At 36.6% G+C, this 18,754-nt stretch overlaps 1 protein-coding gene across 1 annotated transcript; it reads left to right on the forward strand.

Moving 5' to 3' along the window:
- The first annotated feature begins 274 nt into the window (after positions 1-274).
- On the forward strand, positions 275-13,045 carry LOC147707922 (uncharacterized). Its single transcript, XM_086925258.1, has 2 exons — positions 275-379; positions 5,270-13,045. The coding sequence occupies exon 2, from the start codon at positions 5,309-5,311 to the stop codon at positions 11,765-11,767; it is 6,459 nt and encodes a 2,152-aa protein (XP_086781384.1). The 5' UTR covers positions 275-379; positions 5,270-5,308; the 3' UTR covers positions 11,768-13,045.
- Positions 13,046-18,754: the final 5,709 nt, after the last annotated feature.

Here is an 18,754-nt window from a genome sequence, read left to right on the forward strand (position 1 = left end):
TGTGAAAGAAGCAATTTGAATGGTTTAAAAAAAATCACCAAAAGCAAAAATACCCTGTATAGGCTGCTGTATTCACAGGTCAAACATCCTTGCTGAGTTAATTTGCAACATTGTAAGATAAACTTTTGAACCTTAGAGTTCAGTTAGGAGGGAGTTGCTATGGTAACAGATAGAAAGGTTTGAGAGGGGGATGGGTGTTGGTTTGAAAATAGTGAGGGAAGAGTTTTCATTGGTTGAATTAAGGCATATGTGTACAAAGATAGAGATTTTCTATGCCAGTCTTGGTTTCAGTGTATTGAGAGCACACCTTTTCCTCTGCTAAAGAAAAATTGGTGTGTGTGTCTGACACTGTTTTCAATCTCCAAAAGCATTTCTAAAGGTAAGTAATGATTCATTTAATTTAGATAGAGATTTATTTTCTCTATGGAGAATATTTGGAAGCAGATAGTTATGTTTTAGAAGTGAAATTGTATGTTAGTATATAAGTCCTGCGCAGTGTTTTTTACATGTTATTTAAAAATCGATTTTGGGTGCAAATGAATGGTATTTTTATTTGGCCTTTTTTATGATTGCCATGTGCAGTTGATGCATGACTTTAAACATGGGTAATAAGTGATGCACTGGTGGCGCCAGGCTTTTATAAATGAGGCCCTGATTTTGTTTGATGAGATTGAGTGGTTTTAGTTAGGTTCTGTGCAGTGTTTCTTACATGTTATTGAAAAATCGATTTTTGGGTGCAATTGATTGGTATATGTATTTGGCCCTTATTTATGAATGCCATGTGCAGCTGATGCATGACTTTAAACATGGGTAATAAGTGACGCACTGGTGGCGCAAGGCTTTCATAAATAAGGCCCTGACTTTGTTTGATGATATTGAGTGGTTGTACTTAGGTTCTGTGCAGTGTTCCTTACATGTTATTTAAAAATCGATTTTTGGGTGCAATTGATTGGTATATGTATTTGGCCCTTATTTATGAATGCCATGTGCAGCTGATGCATGACTTTAAACATGGGTAATAAGTGACGCACTGGTGGCGCAAGGCTTTCATAAATAAGGCCCTGACTTTGTTTGATGATATTGATTGGTTGTACATAGGTTCTGCGCCGTGTTCCTTACATGTTATTGAAAAATCGATTTTTGGGTGCAATTGATTAGTATATGTATTTTGCCCTAATTTATGATTGCCATGTGCAACTGATGCATGACTTTAAACATGGGTAATAAGTGACGCACTGGTGGCGCAAGGCTTTCATAAATAAGGCCTGACTTTGTTTGATGATATTGAGTGGTTGTACTTAGGTTCTGTGCAGTGTTCCTTACATGTTATTCAAAAATCGATTTTTGGGTGCAATTGATTGGTATATGTATTTGGTCCTTATTTATGATTGCCATGTGCAGCTGATGCATGACTTTAAACATGGGTAATAAGTGACGCACTGGTGGCGCAAGGCTTTCATAAATAAGGCCCTGACTTTGTTTGATGATATTGATTGGTTGTACTTAGGTTCTGCGCCGTGTTCCTTACATGTTATTGAAAAATCGATTTTTGGGTGCAATTGATTAGTATATGTATTTTGCCCTAATTTATGATTGCCATGTGCAACTGATGCATGACTTTAAACATGGGTAATAAGTGACGCACTGGTGGCGCAAGGCTTTCATAAATAAGGCCTGACTTTGTTTGATGATATTGAGTGGTTGTACTTAGGTTCTGTGCAGTGTTCCTTACATGTTATTCAAAAATCGATTTTTGGGTGCAATTGATTGGTATATGTATTTGGCCCTTATTTATGATTGCCATGTGCAGCTGATGCATGACTTTAAACATGGGTAATAAGTGACGCACTGGTGGTGCAAGGCTTTCATAAATAAGGCTCTGACTTTGTTTGATGATATTGATTGGTTGTACATAGGTTCTGCACAGTGCTTCTTACATGTTAAACAAAAATCGATTTTTGGGTGCAATTGATTGGTATATGTATTTGGCCCTTATTTATGAATGCCATGTGCAGCTGATGCATGACTTTAAACATGGGTAATAAGTGACGCACTGGTGGCGCAAGGCTTTCATAAATAAGGCCCTGACTTTGTTTGATGATATTGATTGGTTGTACTTAGGTTCTGCGCAGTGTTTCTTACATGTTATTGAAAAATCGATTTTTGGGTGCAATTGATTAGTATATGTATTTTGCCCTAATTTATGATTGCCATGTGCAACTGATGCATGACTTTAAACATGGGTAATAAGTGACGCACTGGTGGCGCAAGGCTTTCATAAATAAGGCCCTGACTTTGTTTGATGATATTGATTGGTTGTACTTAGGTTCTGTGCAGTGTTCCTTACATGTTATTCAAAAATCGATTTTTGGGTGCAATTGATTGGTATATGTATTTTGCCCTAATTTATGATTGCCATGTGCAGCTGATGCATGACTTTAAACATGGGTAATAAGTGACGCACTGGTGGCGCAAGGCTTTCATAAATAAGGCCTGACTTTGTTTGATGATATTGAGTGGTTGTACTTAGGTTCTGTGCAGTGTTCCTTACATGTTATTCAAAAATCGATTTTTGGGTGCAATTGATTGGTATATGTATTTGGCCCTTATTTATGAATGCCATGTGCAGCTGATGCATGACTTTAAACATGGGTAATAAGTGACGCACTGGTGGCGCAAGGCTTTCATAAATAAGACCCTGACTTTGTTTGATGATATTGAGTGGTTGTACTTAGGTTCTGTGCAGAGTTCCTTACATGTTATTCAAAATTCGATTTTTGGGTGCAATTGATTGGTATATGTATTTGGCCCTTATTTATGAATGCCATGTGCAGCTGATGCATGACTTTAAACATGGGTAATAAGTGACGCACTGGTGGCGCAAGGCTTTCATAAATAAGGCCCTGACTTTGTTTGATGATATTGATTGGTTGTACATAGGTTCTGCGCCGTGTTCCTTACATGTTATTGAAAAATCGATTTTTGGGTGCAATTGATTAGTATATGTATTTTGCCCTAATTTATGATTGCCATGTGCAACTGATGCATGACTTTAAACATGGGTAATAAGTGATGCACTGGTGGCGCAAGGCTTTCATAAATAAGGCCTGACTTTGTTTGATGATATTGAGTGGTTGTACTTAGGTTCTGTGCAGTGTTCCTTACATGTTATTCAAAAATCGATTTTTGGGTGCAATTGATTGGTATATGTATTTGGCCCTTATTTATGATTGCCATGTGCAGCTGATGCATGACTTTAAACATGGGTAATAAGTGACGCACTGGTGGCGCAAGGCTTTCATAAATAAGGCCCTGACTTTGTTTGATGATATTGATTGGTTGTACTTAGGTTCTGCGCCGTGTTCCTTACATGTTATTGAAAAATCGATTTTTGGGTGCAATTGATTAGTATATGTATTTTGCCCTAATTTATGATTGCCATGTGCAACTGATGCATGACTTTAAACATGGGTAATAAGTGACGCACTGGTGGCGCAAGGCTTTCATAAATAAGGCCTGACTTTGTTTGATGATATTGAGTAGTTGTACTTAGGTTCTGTGCAGTGTTCCTTACATGTTATTCAAAAATCGATTTTTGGGTGCAATTGATTGGTATATGTATTTGGCCCTTATTTATGATTGCCATGTGCAGCTGATGCATGACTTTAAACATGGGTAATAAGTGACGCACTGGTGGTGCAAGGCTTTCATAAATAAGGCTCTGACTTTGTTTGATGATATTGATTGGTTGTACATAGGTTCTGCACAGTGCTTCTTACATGTTAAACAAAAATCGATTTTTGGGTGCAATTGATTGGTATATGTATTTGGTCCTTATTTATGATTGCCATGTGCAGCTGATGCATGACTTTAAACATGGGTAATAAGTGACGCACTGGTGGCGCAAGGCTTTCATAAATAAGGCTCTGACTTTGTTTGATGATATTGATTGGTTGTACATAGGTTCTGCACAGTGCTTCTTACATGTTATTGAAAAATCGATTTTTGGGTGCAATTGATTGGTATATGTATTTGGCCCTTATTTATGAATGCCATGTGCAGCTGATGCATGACTTTAAACATGGGTAATAAGTGACGCACTGGTGGCGCAAGGCTTTCATAAATAAGGCCCTGACTTTGTTTGATGATATTGATTGGTTGTACTTAGGTTCTGCGCCGTGTTTCTTACATGTTATTGTAAAATTGATTTTTGGGTGCAATTGATTAGTATATGTATTTTGCCCTAATTTATGATTGCCATGTGCAACTGATGCATGACTTTAAACATGGGTAATAAGTGACGCACTGGTGGCGCAAGGCTTTCATAAATAAGGCCTGACTTTGTTTGATGATATTGAGTGGTTGTACTTAGGTTCTGTGCAGTGTTCCTTACATGTTATTCAAAAATCGATTTTGGGGTGCAATTGATTGGTATATGTATTTGGCACTTATTTATGATTGCCATGTGCAGCTGATGCATGACTTTAAACATGGGTAATAAGTGACGCACTGGTGGCGCAAGGCTTTCATAAATAAGGCTCTGACTTTGTTTGATGATATTGATTGGTTGTACATAGGTTCTGCACAGTGTTTCTTACATGTTATTCAAAAATCGATTTTTGGGTGCAATTGATTGGTATATGTATTTGGCCCTTATTTATGATTGCCATGTGCAGCTGATGCATGACTTTAAACATGGGTAATAAGTGACGCACTGGTGGCGCAAGGCTTTCATAAATAAGGCCCTGACTTTGTTTGATGATATTGATTGGTTGTACATAGGTTCTGCGCAGTGTTTCTTACATGTTATTCAAAAATCGATTTTTGGGTGCAATTGATTGGTATATGTATTTGGCCCTTATTTATGATTGCCATGTGCAGCCGATGCAAGACTTTAAACATGGGTAATAAGTGACGCACTGGTGGCGCAAGGCCTTTATAAATCAGACCCTGACTTTGTTTGATGATATTGAGTGGTTGTACTTAGGTTTTGCGCAGTGTTTCTTACATGTTATTGAAAAATCGATTTTTGGGTGCAATTGATTGGTATTTGCATTTGGCCCTTATTTATGAATGGCATGTGCAGCTGATGCTTGACTTTAAACATGGGTAATAAGTGACGCACTGGTGGCGCAAGGCCTTTAAAAATAAAGCCATGAGTTGCTATTGTATAAACTTAAATATGTTGCAATTTATTGTTTATATTGTTTGCTTTTTAACATTACTTTGTTGTTTGCTAATAGTGGTCTTTCATGTGTTTTTTTAACAGAACAACAGATTCAAATCAACTTCTGAAAAGCAAGCAAAAATGCCTTCAAGGCAAAGAAATATCAAAAATACCATACGGAAAAGGAGAACATCAACAACAGAGTTTATGGAATCCTCTTCAACAACTACTTCAAAAAACACCAGAAAAGCTTCTGGTAAGCCAATTAAGTCTTTTCTTCGTAACATATGTCGTAGGAAAAAAAATGAAATTGCTAATGTGAATATACAGAAAAAGTCAACAAATCTAAAAAGGAAAGAGAAGCCCACAAAAAATGTTTCCATTGGACCAGGAGAGAAGAGAATGGTTAGCAATAGAAGAGTAAATGTTTTTAGGGACATTCGTAGGCGAATGTTTCGCAATAGGGTAGTTTTAAATTTGCTAAAAAATGAAAAGAAAATTAAACTAAAAGCTGCTTTTTACAAGAAAAAGAAAAGTGTAGAAAAGATTGTTGATCAGGCTTTTGAAGTTAAGAAAAAATTATTTATTTTAATAATCAATAGAATTAGGATACTTAATAAGGCAATGGATGTTTTCAAATCGAACAGTAGATGGAAAAGAATTATTAATCGGAGTAATTTTTGTGAAGTATTTTCTGGTGAATGGATGCATAGTTCAAGTTCTGAGCCTTTTTTTAATGAGGAGAGTTACTTTCAGGAAAATGATTTGGTGCATGCGGTTGACACCAGTGGTCGTGCCTATGAGGTGAAAGATAGTTGTGTGATGGAAAAAGAGAAACTTGTACCTAGAGATGCAGAAGAGGTGTTAGCTGATGAAGTTTTAGGGAGACGTACTAAGGGTCCAGTGTACACATGGAAATGCAGTAGTATTTGTAGTGTGCGACAGGAATCAATTGATTTGCTTCGAAATTTCTTACGTACATATAGTAAAAAAAGTCTCAAACAAAAAATGAAGATCCTGCAAGAGTTAGATCCTTGCAGAGTGAGAGAAAGCACAGGTTTGCAAGGGCATTCACTAGCATGTCTTTCTAGAAAAGTTTGTCGGAGTGTTTTTCATCATTTTAGGATGTTAGCAGTGCATCATAATAACGTAAGGAAATTAGTGAGGAAGTTGTATTATGCAAAAAGTCCTGCACTTAAGCTTAAACAGTTAAATAGTGCTCTTTTGCATGGATCTGAAGTGGATGTGAAGACTATTTGTGAAGAAATTGAGTTTTGTTATTTTGGGAACAAAGAGGACAGTGTAGAAATAGATATAGTAATGGATGGTAATGCAGAAGATAATGGACAAATTTCAAGTATTGAAAAGTTTGATGAGGAAATTATCAAGTTTAAGGTGAAATCAAGTGAGAGGCCTAATGTAACTTGTGTGTGTTGTCGACGGACTCATTATAAAATTCAGACTAGGTTAGTTGATTTATATGCAAAAAGTGAATTGGAAAATAATAGTGAATGGGAGGATTTTGTAAGTTATTTGTTGGTGGAGAATTCTTTTGATTTGAGTTTGGATCAGCGTATTTGCACTTATTGTTTGAAAAAATTAAATGAAAATAGAATGCCTGCAAGAGCAGTTTATAATAATCTTCAGTTGATAGATATTCCTTCTGAATTGATGGATCTAAATACTTATGAATCTATTTTGATTCAATGTGTCCATCCTTTTCAGGCTATTGTACGCATGGAGCCTAAGACAGGGAAATTGCCTCCATCAGATTTACTGAGAGGATTAAAGGGAAGAGTTGTTTATTTGCCTCTAGATGTAAAGAAAAATATTAATACAATTGGTGTAGAAAGAGCAGAAGAAGATCCTTTAGTTATTCTAGTTAATGGGGTTCCAACAAAGAGTAAGAAAATTTGGCAAGATTTAGTGGATGTTAAAAAAGTCAAGAAGGCAACGTTGTATTTAGTTAAAAACAATGAGTACTACAAACATGTAAGTGTTGGAGTTGAGGAAACAGCTACAGAAGAAGATAGTGATTCTTCAGTTGGTCAAATTGAAAAAGTTGATGTGTCTAGAACTGAAGAAATATATGAACATTATACTGTTCATCCTTTGCATTCCAAAGAAGTAATGGGAAATGCAATTGACTTGTTTCAAATGAAGGCAGCAAAAGGAAGTCCCATTAGTGTATGGGAAGAAAGTTTGGAAGCTCGTTGTTTTCCACAATTATTTCCAACAGGTTGTGGTGGACGATATGATGATCGACCAGTTCAAATTCCTGCAGCTGAATACCGGACTCTAAGATTATATGCAGAAGATCCAAGGTTTCGTCAATGCATTCCATATTTATTTCATCTACTGTTTGAAAGTGATTTGTCTGGGCTTTCTTATGCAGTTAATCATATATTAAAAAGTGGACCTCATTTGCAAAATGTATGTGCAAGGGACTTTATGGAGAAAGTTAATCTGCAAGACAGTATTTTGGAATCTCAGCTAATCAATCTCATGGCATGTCAACGTGGAACCAATGAGTATTGGTTTCGTCGTCATGGAGAATTGAAATGTATGCTAAGAAACTTAGGAACTCCTACATGGTTCCTCACTCTTAGCTGTGCTGAGTATGCATGGGACGATTTACTTCAATTTCTACGAGAGGCAAATGAAAACATACCAAATATAGAATTGAAAACACCAGGAGAACTGTGTTCTTTAGATCCAGTGAATGTTTGCAGATATTTTAATCATAGATTTGAAGCTATGATGTCTTTTATTACCAACAAAAAAAATCCTCCCCTTGGAGAGGTTTTGGATTTCTTTTGGAGGAAGGAATATCAAGCGAGAGGTGCTCCTCATATACATATGTTGTTGTGGATTAAAGATGCACCCAAATTTGGAACAGATTCAGATGAAACAGTGATGAGTTTCATTGAAGAGTATTCAACATGTGCTGTTCCAAAATCTACTGAAGAAAACAATTTAAGGCAACAAGTTTTACGTTTTCAATCTCATCGTTGTGGAAAGTACTGTCGTCGAAAATTTAAAAACAAGGAAAAGTACTACACGAAATGTCGTTTTGCATTTCCTCGACCAGTGATTTCTAAGGGAAGAGTAAATAATTTGATGTCATCTCTACGACATACTGTGACGAGAAAATCTCCCAAAAACACATATAATTTGAAAAGAAATGAAGAATCTAAGTACATCAACGATTACAACCCAGTGATTTTGTCCATGTGGAATGCTAACATGGATATTCAGTTCGTTGCTGACAACTCTATTGCTGTGGCTCGATATGTGACATCTTACATCACCAAAAAAGAAAAGACAGAACTGAAGGAAATGTGGGAGGACATTTCACATGAAAAGAGTCTAAGCAAGAAATTATACAGTTTCAGTCTGAAGATGTTGTCGCATCGAGAAATTGGAGCATATGAATGTTCTGATCGGTTATCATCAGCAAGTCTCTATGCCAAATCAAGAACAATCATTTGGGTGAGTCTTGGTCTTGCTGCCACACGAAACCGAGTTTTGAAATCTGTACAAGAAATTGAATATTTGGCGGAAAAAGAACCAAACAGTACAGATATTTTGAAGACAAATATGTTGGATACATACTATCCAAATAGAAGTACTCACCTTGAGAACACATGTTTGTATGAAGTTCTTCAAAACTACAGTTATAAGAGGAACATCACAGAAGATATCAATAATGGAAAATATGCACTCATTGGCTATGAAGGATGTCTAGTGAAGCAGAAAAAAGGCCATTTGATTAATCATCGAAAATTGAGTTGTGAAGTTCCAGACAAAAGAGAATTTTACTACTTAGCTCTTTTGCAACTCTTTAAGCCATGGCGTACAGAAGAGGAACTACTTGGAGATTTTCTCTGTTATGAAGACTCTTTTAATGCAACTAAGGATACCATAGAATGTCCTATTTTTCTAAATTATCTGCAAATGTTGAATGAAGAAATGGAGCAAGAAACCACAATTGCTGAAGAGATAGCTAGAAACAGTTCTCAAGATAGTCAGAGTTCTACTTCATTGAGCCAGGATCCACTAGGAGGACCAATTATCCAAAATGAAGCTGCCACTGCCATGGATGAGGTGGAAAGAGCTATGGAACAAGCTCAAGAGGATGGAGTTAACTTAGAAGATTTGGTAACGCAACTAAACATTGAGCAGAAAAAGATATATGATGAAGTCACAGAGCAGATTGAACATGGATTCAGACATGAGAAAAAAGAGTGCTCATGTATATTATTTGACCCTGTCCGACTGTATGTAAGTGGAGAAGCGGGGACAGGAAAAAGTTTTCTAATTAAAGCCGTTGCAAGTTATCTGCAGAAAAGGACTGATTCACCACTGTCTTGTGTTGTAACTGCTCCAACTGGTCTGGCAGCACATAACATTAAAGGGATTACTCTACATCGTTTATTGATGCTGCCAGTTGAACATGATAATAAATTGCATTACAACAAGCTATCTGGAGATGCGTGTTCTGAAGTTTCAAGAGTCTTGAAGAAAATGAAACTTCTTATCATAGATGAAGTAAGCATGGTCTCAAATCTAATGCTTGCTTTTGTGCATTTGAGAATGCAAGAAATTCTTAAAACAGACTATGATGTGTTATTTGGAGGAAAACACATTATTGTTTTTGGAGATCTATTGCAGTTGACTCCAGTAAAAGGACAACCAGTGTTTAAAATGCTCACGCATGAAGATACCAGGAAGTCCCTTGGAAGCATTGGAAATGTTAATATATGGCTAAATTTTAAATATGCTGAACTGCTTCAAAATATGCGACAGGCCAAGGATGAAGATTATAAAAATATTCTACAAGATGTAAGAATTGGAAAAATGACTGAGAAAGGGAAAAAAGCTTTGCATAGTCGATTAATTTCAAATTTGTATCCAAATGAAAACATTCTTCCAGAGAATATTTTTAAAAAAATGACTGAGAAGAAATCTGGGATATGTTTGATGCCAACTCTGCAAGAATGTTCCATCTTCAACCAAAAAATGTTAGACTTAGAAAATGAAGAGATTGTGAAACTAGAAGCAATAGATAAAATAGAGCATATGGGTGCAACAATTGTTTTGTCAGAAAATTTGAAAATTAAATTGCATTCATTGGAGAAAAGTATTTCAAAAACAGCTGGTTTTGAAAAGACTCTGAATGTGTGTTTAAATTGTCGTATCATTTTGAGAAGGAATTTAAATGTTGAAAGCGGTCTGGTAAATGGAGCAATGGGTTATGTTGTTGATTTTGTGAATTACAGAAATAGAGATGGAATTGAATTTTTAAAAATAAAATTTGATGGCATTGAACAAGTACAACAAATAAGTCGTTGTTCTGCTAGATTTTTACTTGTAAAAGACTTATATGTTCGCCGAAAACAGTTTCCTGTTTGTTTGGCGTATGCAGTGACAATTCATAAATCTCAAGGTTTAAGTGTAGATAGTGCATTGGTGAACATTGGAAGATCTGTGTTTAAAGAGGGTATGGCATATGTGGCATTATCTCGAGTCAGAACTTTATCAGGATTGTATTTGATTGCATGTGATGAGACAAATATTTCTGCCGATCTAGATTGTGTTAAAGAATACAATAGGTTAAGAAGAGAGTATGCTCCACATTTGCCTCAATATCCTCTGTTTGAAAAACGTGTGGTAGGCCGAAAAAGAAGAAATGAGGATAATTGTAGTGAGGTAGTTGCAAAAAGACAAAAAGTAGAGAAAACTGTAATTGAAAACAGGAAGAAAAAGAATTGTGGAGAAAATGTTGTTGGATTTCAGTTTGAAAACAGTTCTGGTGTCAACTGCTATGCTAATGTAGTGGTTAATGTTGTTTTTTTTCTTAAAAGTTTACAAGAACAGATTGTTGAAAATCGGGATCAAAGATTGTGTGGTTTATTGAATTCTGTGTTTCAGAAATGTAGCAGTGTTACAGCACAAATAGAAAGTGTAACAGAAATTCGAAATATTTTAGATTTGTGTTCTGGTCAAGATAAATTTTCACAGAACATTCAGCAGGATTGTCAGGAATTTTTAATGTATATGTTTGGTGTTTTGGAAGATGAAGGTGTAGATGTAGATAATCTTTTCAGTCTTTCTTATCAATGGCAGCATGACTGCCACAATTGTAGTTTATCAAGTACTACTACAATAGACACTGAAAGATTTATATATTTGACTTTACCAGACTGTAAATCAGTGTCTTTTAAAAATCTAGTTAAAGCAGCAGATCATAATATGGTGTGTACCCAATGTAACTGTACAATGCTGTCCACATTATTTATACAAAGGTATGGGCAGTATATCATTTTAGTTTTCCAACGATGTAGACCTGATGGAACTAAATTGACAACTTCTATCAAAAATTTTGTGGCTTCTCAGTTATCAATTTCTGGAAGGACCTTTACAACTGAAGCTATTATTTATCATGATGGACCTTCGACCACCTCAGGACATTATACATGCTACTTAAAATCTGAAAATGGATGGAGTTACTGCAATGATTCTCATTTAACTTATAAACAACGTTTGCCTTATGACTCTACAAATTCTTATCTAGTGTTTTTAAAACCAAAGTTTTAGTAAAGGGAATTGGCCTTTGAAGACGGGAATAGTTAATAAAAGTTAGTTAGTTAGTTAGTTAATCTAATATTTGAAATTATTTATCTCATGTAGATACTTTAAGTGGATCTCAAAGTAAAAAATACCGATATATCAGACACAAATTGGCCGTGAGGATTGTGTATGGTATGATGTTTTTAGATCTTTTTTCATAGGAAGTCGATGAAATGGAACTCATAAGGAACAGCAGACTTTTTTTCTACCAAAAGGACCTTCACTATCTTCTATTTGGCCTCATGGAAAAGTAAGTGAATCAAAGATTAGTGTACATATATGAGATGTATGTTTGAATGGGTTTTTTTAAACACAATCTTTTAGATTGTGTTTTTTTTTTCCCGCTGTTATATGATGAAGACTTTGAACTCACTAATTTAAGTGGAATTCAATATATTCTGAGAACAGCAAAAATAAATAATGTAACATATTGTAGAAGTTATTGTGTAGTTTGCATTATGTAATTTATATTGTGTTCACATTGTTATGCACTCATTTTCTTTTTCACCCTTATTTACCTCTCTTTAATAATTTACAATCTTTTTTCATTGCTGTTTCTTTACTGTACTTCATTCACAACTTCTTAATCTAATAGGAACTATCTGCATTTCCTCAGTTCCTTCCACCACTTTTTATCTTTTTTATATTCTCTTAGTACCACTGCTTTAGTTTCCTAACCCTCTTTCTCTTTCTCCATTTTTTTTTCTTTCACACTCATTGTACTGTAGTTCAGTTAGTTCTTCCTTTTGTCTTTCTTTTACTCTCTCTCTTCTTTCTCTCTATTACTCCCCATGTGTTGCCCTTATTCACTTATATGTACCCTCTTTCACCCCTCTTTACTTATATTCACTGATATTTACTTTCCCTCAATCGCTGCTATTCTTTTCCTCTGATCCCGTCACTACCTGTCATTCTCATACTTAACTGTCCTTCTTTTTACTTTCAATATCCATTTATATTCTCCCTTAACCTCTACTTTAGTGTTCTTCCTATTTCTTCTTTCTTTTGCTCCCTTATTCATTTTTCTTTTCTCAGTTACTTCCTTTTACACTTTTTATCTGTCTTACTATCTATTACACAGTCCCTCCTTCATTTTTTTTTTCTTTTTTTTTGTTAGTGCGCTGACGGTACGCGCACGGGTGCGCGCACCGAAAGCGCACCAAAGTGAAATATAAAAAAAAAATATTTTAAATTAAAAATATTATCTCAATATACATTATAGTGTTCATTTTTACAAAAACATACTTTAGCAATTCACTAAAAAACACATAGGTATGAGTCTGTATAAAAAGTTAGGAATTAGCATTAAAAAAACCTATGAAATTCACTGAAAAAACCATAGGTTACACACCAGTTATAGTTAGAAATTAGCATTAAAAAAACCTATGAAATTCACTGAAAAAACCATAGGTTTCACACCAGTTATAGTTAGGAATTAGCATTTAAAAAACCTTACAAATTCACTGAAAAAACCATAGGTTTCACACCAGTTATAGTTAGCTGGAAATTTTACTGATATAAAACCATTGAAATTCCCACGTTATAGTTAGTCGGACTCACTATAACTTGCGCGTACAATGCACTGCTGATGACATCACATATTACATCACTCATGACATGGTCAGTGACATCACTCATGACATCACTGATGACACCATCCAGTGAATATGTGTCTTTCTGAAAAATAAATATTAGTGAGTTATGTTTAAATATTTAAATACATATATTAGTGTTTCACTTTGTGTATAAGTGGCTACATGTGTTGATAAGTAGCTACATGCGTATGTATATGGGTTATTTGATATTTTTATTAGTTTTAGTATGAGTGTCTATATGGTTTGGTGGAGGTATTACTTAGCACATAGATGCATGAGTGACTGACTCTTTGTTTGTATGTGTTTTGAAGACAGCATATGTACAGGACTGTATGGGTGGATGAGTGTCTATATGTGTTTGTTAGTGAGTGAATGACTGTCTCACTAGTGTCTTTATCAGTAACTACATATGTTTTAATCTAGTATATATGAATATTGATGTATATAAGTGAGTATATGTGAGAGTAAGAGATTGTAAGATTTCCTGTTTAAATAAGTATGTGTTTCTATAAGTGATTGTTTAAGAGAATAAATATGTGTAATTTTCAATAGAAGTAAGGTGGAAGTGTGTGTATAACTCTATATTCAAATAAATGGTTGTTCAATAGTTTATTTGCACGTGTGAATATGTGTGTGAGTAACTTTTGGATGAATGTCGGTGTGTAACAGGATGTATAGGTGTATCTCTTCATATGATGAGTGAGTATATGTATGAGTGACTATATAGAACTGTTGGTGAATGAGTGGATGTGTATATAGATAGTGGAAGTACAGAATTGCTTGTTGTAACTGATATAGGTATGTCCATTTTTTAAAAATTTCAGTTTCTATTTTTGAATATGTGTCTCAAGGGTTACTTTACACTGAGAGGAGGTCTGTCACTATGTCACAAGGATGGTGTCATGAGTGATGTCACTGACCATGTCATGAGTGATGTAATATGTGATGTCATCAGCAGTGCATTGTACGCGCAAGTTATAGTGAGTCCGACTAACTATAACGTGGGAATTTCAATGGTTTTATATCAGTAAAATTTCCAGCTAACTATAACTGGTGTGAAACCTATGGTTTTTTCAGTGAATTTGTAAGGTTTTTTAAATGCTAATTCCTAACTATAACTGGTGTGAAACCTATGGTTTTTTCAGTGAATATATATATATATATATATATATTTTTTTTTTTTTCTCTTATATACTGTTAAGTGTTCCAACCATACTAACCCTCTGTACTTTTAGAATCCAATTTTTATGTTTTATTGTACAATACATACTCCTCTTATACAATTTTAATGTAAGGGGTGTCTAACGTTGAGCTTCTTTCAAACATATAAGAAAGCTATCAACCTCCTGAGTGGAAGCAAATTTATATGTTTTATTTCTCCATACCACCCGTAATGATGCTGGGAATTTCATCCTAACTTGTGCTCCTAAGCTTCTTAGATCCGGCATCCGAGACCCCAACTCCCACTGCCTTTGTGCTGTAACTCTGCCTACGTCGGAGCAAATTAAGTACTTAGAGGAGTCAATCTGGAGTGATGGATCGACAAGAGCCCTACCTAAGATCAACTCTTTTACTGAATACGTGTGAAAATTAACCAAAATCTTTCTCGGGCGCTCCTGTCTGGGTGACGTCGGAATGGGTCCCTATGCGCTCGCTGGATCTCATTCTCAAGAACGATGTCGGGTCTATCATTTAACACTCCTTCTCTCAGTAACTTACAGACTAGGGACTTCACATCTCCATTTTCCGCCCCTTCAGGGATTTTTAGGAATTTCAAAATATTCCTTCTAGCGTGGATCTCTAGGCATTCCATATCGAGCTGCAAAGTTCTATTCTGTTCTTTCAACTCAGATATCTTTTTTGAATGGGCTTGCGAAACCCTTGAGAGAGTAGCAACTTCGCCTCTGTTCTTGTACAGATGTCATCTAACTTACTCTCAAGGCTGGTACATTTCTCAGTAATCTCTTTCTGATTTCCTTCAGAGATTTCAAACTTGGGTAATAGCTTCGCCAAAAGATCTTCACTTAGGGATCGAAGGAGACACTCCATGCCTTGATTTTCATTTTCCTTTTCCTTTTGCTGTTGATATTCTGCCCCCAGTACACCTACCACTGAGGAATCGGCTATGCCAGCTGAAAAGTTACAAGCTTGGCCGATTGATGGTTGAAAAATGAATTTTTGGCAAAGGCACTATTACTGCCTGTGAAACAGGAACCTCCCCCATACTCTTCTGTAACTCAATATCAGATGAGGGGTCTCTCAGATCTGTCTCAGGGTCAGATGACAAAGGTGTGTACTTGTTTTGGAGCATGACTGCAGGCTTGGAGTGGGCAACTGGGGCTGTGGGGAGCTACTGTGTCACCGTCAGTGATTCGGCCTGCTTGCAAACCCCACCTAAACTAGATACTGTTTTCTCCATTATTTTAAAGTAAGATTTTAGAGAGGGAGCGGGTTTTAATGTGCTGGAACTTTTTTTTTGTTTTTTAACCTCTCCGGTATTACTCCTCTCCCTCCTTTCTCTCTTTTTCTGTCGGGTGGTCAAGGGAACCAGAAAGTCAACACGATTTAAAGATAGATGTGATAATTCCCTTTCAGGTAGGGAGCGGAGGAGATATCTGCTCCTTGTTACTGGGGGGGCTGAGGCAGCTACTCCTGATACCTCCTCTGCCTCTCTGCTAACACTTCTCCCCCTCTGACTTTCCAGCTGTAAACAAGACTCTTCCAGCGTTATAGGTGGGGTCTGTATAAGCTCAGTGTCCATTACTTTAAGTCCTATACGCGAAGTCGGGTAGGTCCGTACCCTTTCACAAGCTTTTTGCCAGGACTTACAGGGCTCCCAGGACTCTCTCCTGGCACTATTAGCGTAAAAAGCACACAACAAATCCTCCTCCTCTCTGCCCATGGAACGATACCCGCTCACTGCCGTAGTCCCGCGTCGAGGGTAGGCTCTAGCCGCTGCTGCCCGGATCCTACACCATATCCTGGCACGGCTCGCAACGCTGGCCCCTCTCACTTCACCTTGAACACCAGCTCCGGTCCGTTCTGCGTCGGACCTTGTGACCACACCCATGAGATCCTCCGGGTCCTAGCGCTTCCCAAACGCCGGTTTACTCTCCATGGAGTGAAGAAGAGAGGAGAACGTGTATGGGGGTTAGTGCAAAAAAGATTTTTACAGGAAAAGAGACATTTCCTTGTGTTCTCACTGCCTGGTTGCTGATGGTGGGCTTTTTTTTCTTTAAGAGGACACAAGCACTTCGGTACGTCTTGGCATCCTCCGATCAGGGACGGAGCTCTCGCAGCCGGCATCAACCCGCCGCCATCTTCCTCCTCTACAGGCTGTGCCAAAAGCGTCCAATGTCGTACCTTCTTTACTCTAAATGTTATACCAACCAGTAATCACATTTATGTCTATTGTATCTTCCATAAACTTTATATCTAGTTCCTTATGAGTAATTGTAGTCGATGTTGTGGTGGTACTGCAAGTAGCCTAGCCAGCATCAGGAGGTGCATCAGATGCCTACCACTGTTGAGATCACCAAACAAATTTAACTTAGCTTGAAATGGTCAGGAGTTAATGTCCCAGCATTTCTGGAGCAGTTGGCTAAAAGTAATTTAGATGATTTGAATGTCTGCACTGAAATTGTAGCCTTTAGTATGACCATCACAAACACAGCTGGAAATTTGAAGAAGGCAAAATGCAGCAAGCAACAGCGCAGTACGGGGTGATTCAATCACTTTTATACTCAGGCAAATAACAAACTAAAAAGGGCCCTGCAAAAAGCACCAAGAGACAGAATAGAAGTTAGGTCTTCAAAGATGAAATAAAAACTTGCCATATCCCGACGCAAAATAAATTTGAGGTAACAAATGTGGGTAGACTTAGAACAGAAAGTCAGATCCTATTGTGTTGTAATCACAAGAACTGCTGATATTAATGGAGAGAGCTAGCAAGATAAAATTAATTATCATTCAATGTTTCACAAAATATGGAATATCACAGTCATTACTAGTGTCACAAATTGCTGATACTAAAGGATCAAATTTCATTAAAAAAAGAGCTTTTTATTCAGTTCCTCCCATCGGGTTACAGTCTAATAGACATCATGAATTAAAAAAACGTCATTATATCAATGACATAAAGTACACTAAAATATAAGTAAAAACAGTTGACGCGGTGTTTCGGTGTTCCATATTTTGTGAAACATTGAATGATAATTAATTTTATCTTGCTAGCTCTGTCCATTAATATCAGCAGTTCTTGTGATTACAACACAATAGGATCTGACTTTCTGTTTTGACTTGCCCACACCCTAACCAATAACGTTAGGGGTATCTTCCTACCTTTTGACTAGACTTAGAACAAACAGCTAATACCAAAGACAGCAAGCTCTTCTGGAAAAGTATAAATTCCCCTTTCTTATCAGATAGAGCTGAACAAAAAGTTGAAGTCCTTGTCACCCTGCTCACTTGGGTAGAACACGTTGAAGGAATCTTTTCCTGTCTAAACTACCTGGCAGTATCACAGAGTAATACAACTTGTACAATATCAACTCCCTTACAAACCATCTCTGTGAACGAGGTCATTGAAGCCATCGTAAAATCTATTGCCTTGAAAGCACCTGGCCCTGATAGGGTCCTAGGCGATCTGTTCAAAGATTTATTCGAAAAGCCTCTTGTCCCACAAAACATTGGCAGCGAAATGCCCACATTCTGATTCATTATCTCTATATTGTATTTATATATTATCGTATTTAAACTATCCCCATATTTATTATGAGGAAATTGTTCCAAACTATTGCTATTTGAGTCTACATTCCCACAAATATCACTGAGTGAATGTGTAAAAAGCTCAGTATTAAAATTACCTATCCAGATAAGGGTCCACTCTCTATCGATATTCTTTGTAAATGTATCAATGGAATATCTCAAATTTGCCTTAAGTAAAACCAATCGAAAGAAGGGAGAATCGACAAAGGTCTTTTTGACAGATACCGGAGCCACAGTTGAGACTAGTACGAACAAGTCCCCTTTAGCGCTTCCATATATTGTTGGAATGGCTGGACTGTTCATGGCGATATACCCATTAATCGGTGTGCCAAGTCCCTTGGAAACATAATAAATCTGTTGTACATATGTAATTACACCAAATCGGTATTTGCTAATTTGCTTCTTACACCACTAAATCCCATGATTAAAGACAAAAGTGCTTCTTAGCAGTTTTTTCCTGAGGGTGCATCTCCTAATTTACTTCAGACTTGCAGGAGGTACTTACCATCCCATTTTGTCCCGTTTCATGCATAACAGTCTTTCTATTGAGGAAAATTCTTCTATCCAATCTATCTGTCGCCAGAGTTACACA

The sequence above is a fragment of the Lissotriton vulgaris genome, chromosome 6 (genome assembly GCF_964263255.1).
Source record: "Lissotriton vulgaris chromosome 6, aLisVul1.2, whole genome shotgun sequence".
Classification (NCBI taxonomy): Eukaryota; Metazoa; Chordata; class Amphibia; order Caudata; family Salamandridae; genus Lissotriton; species Lissotriton vulgaris.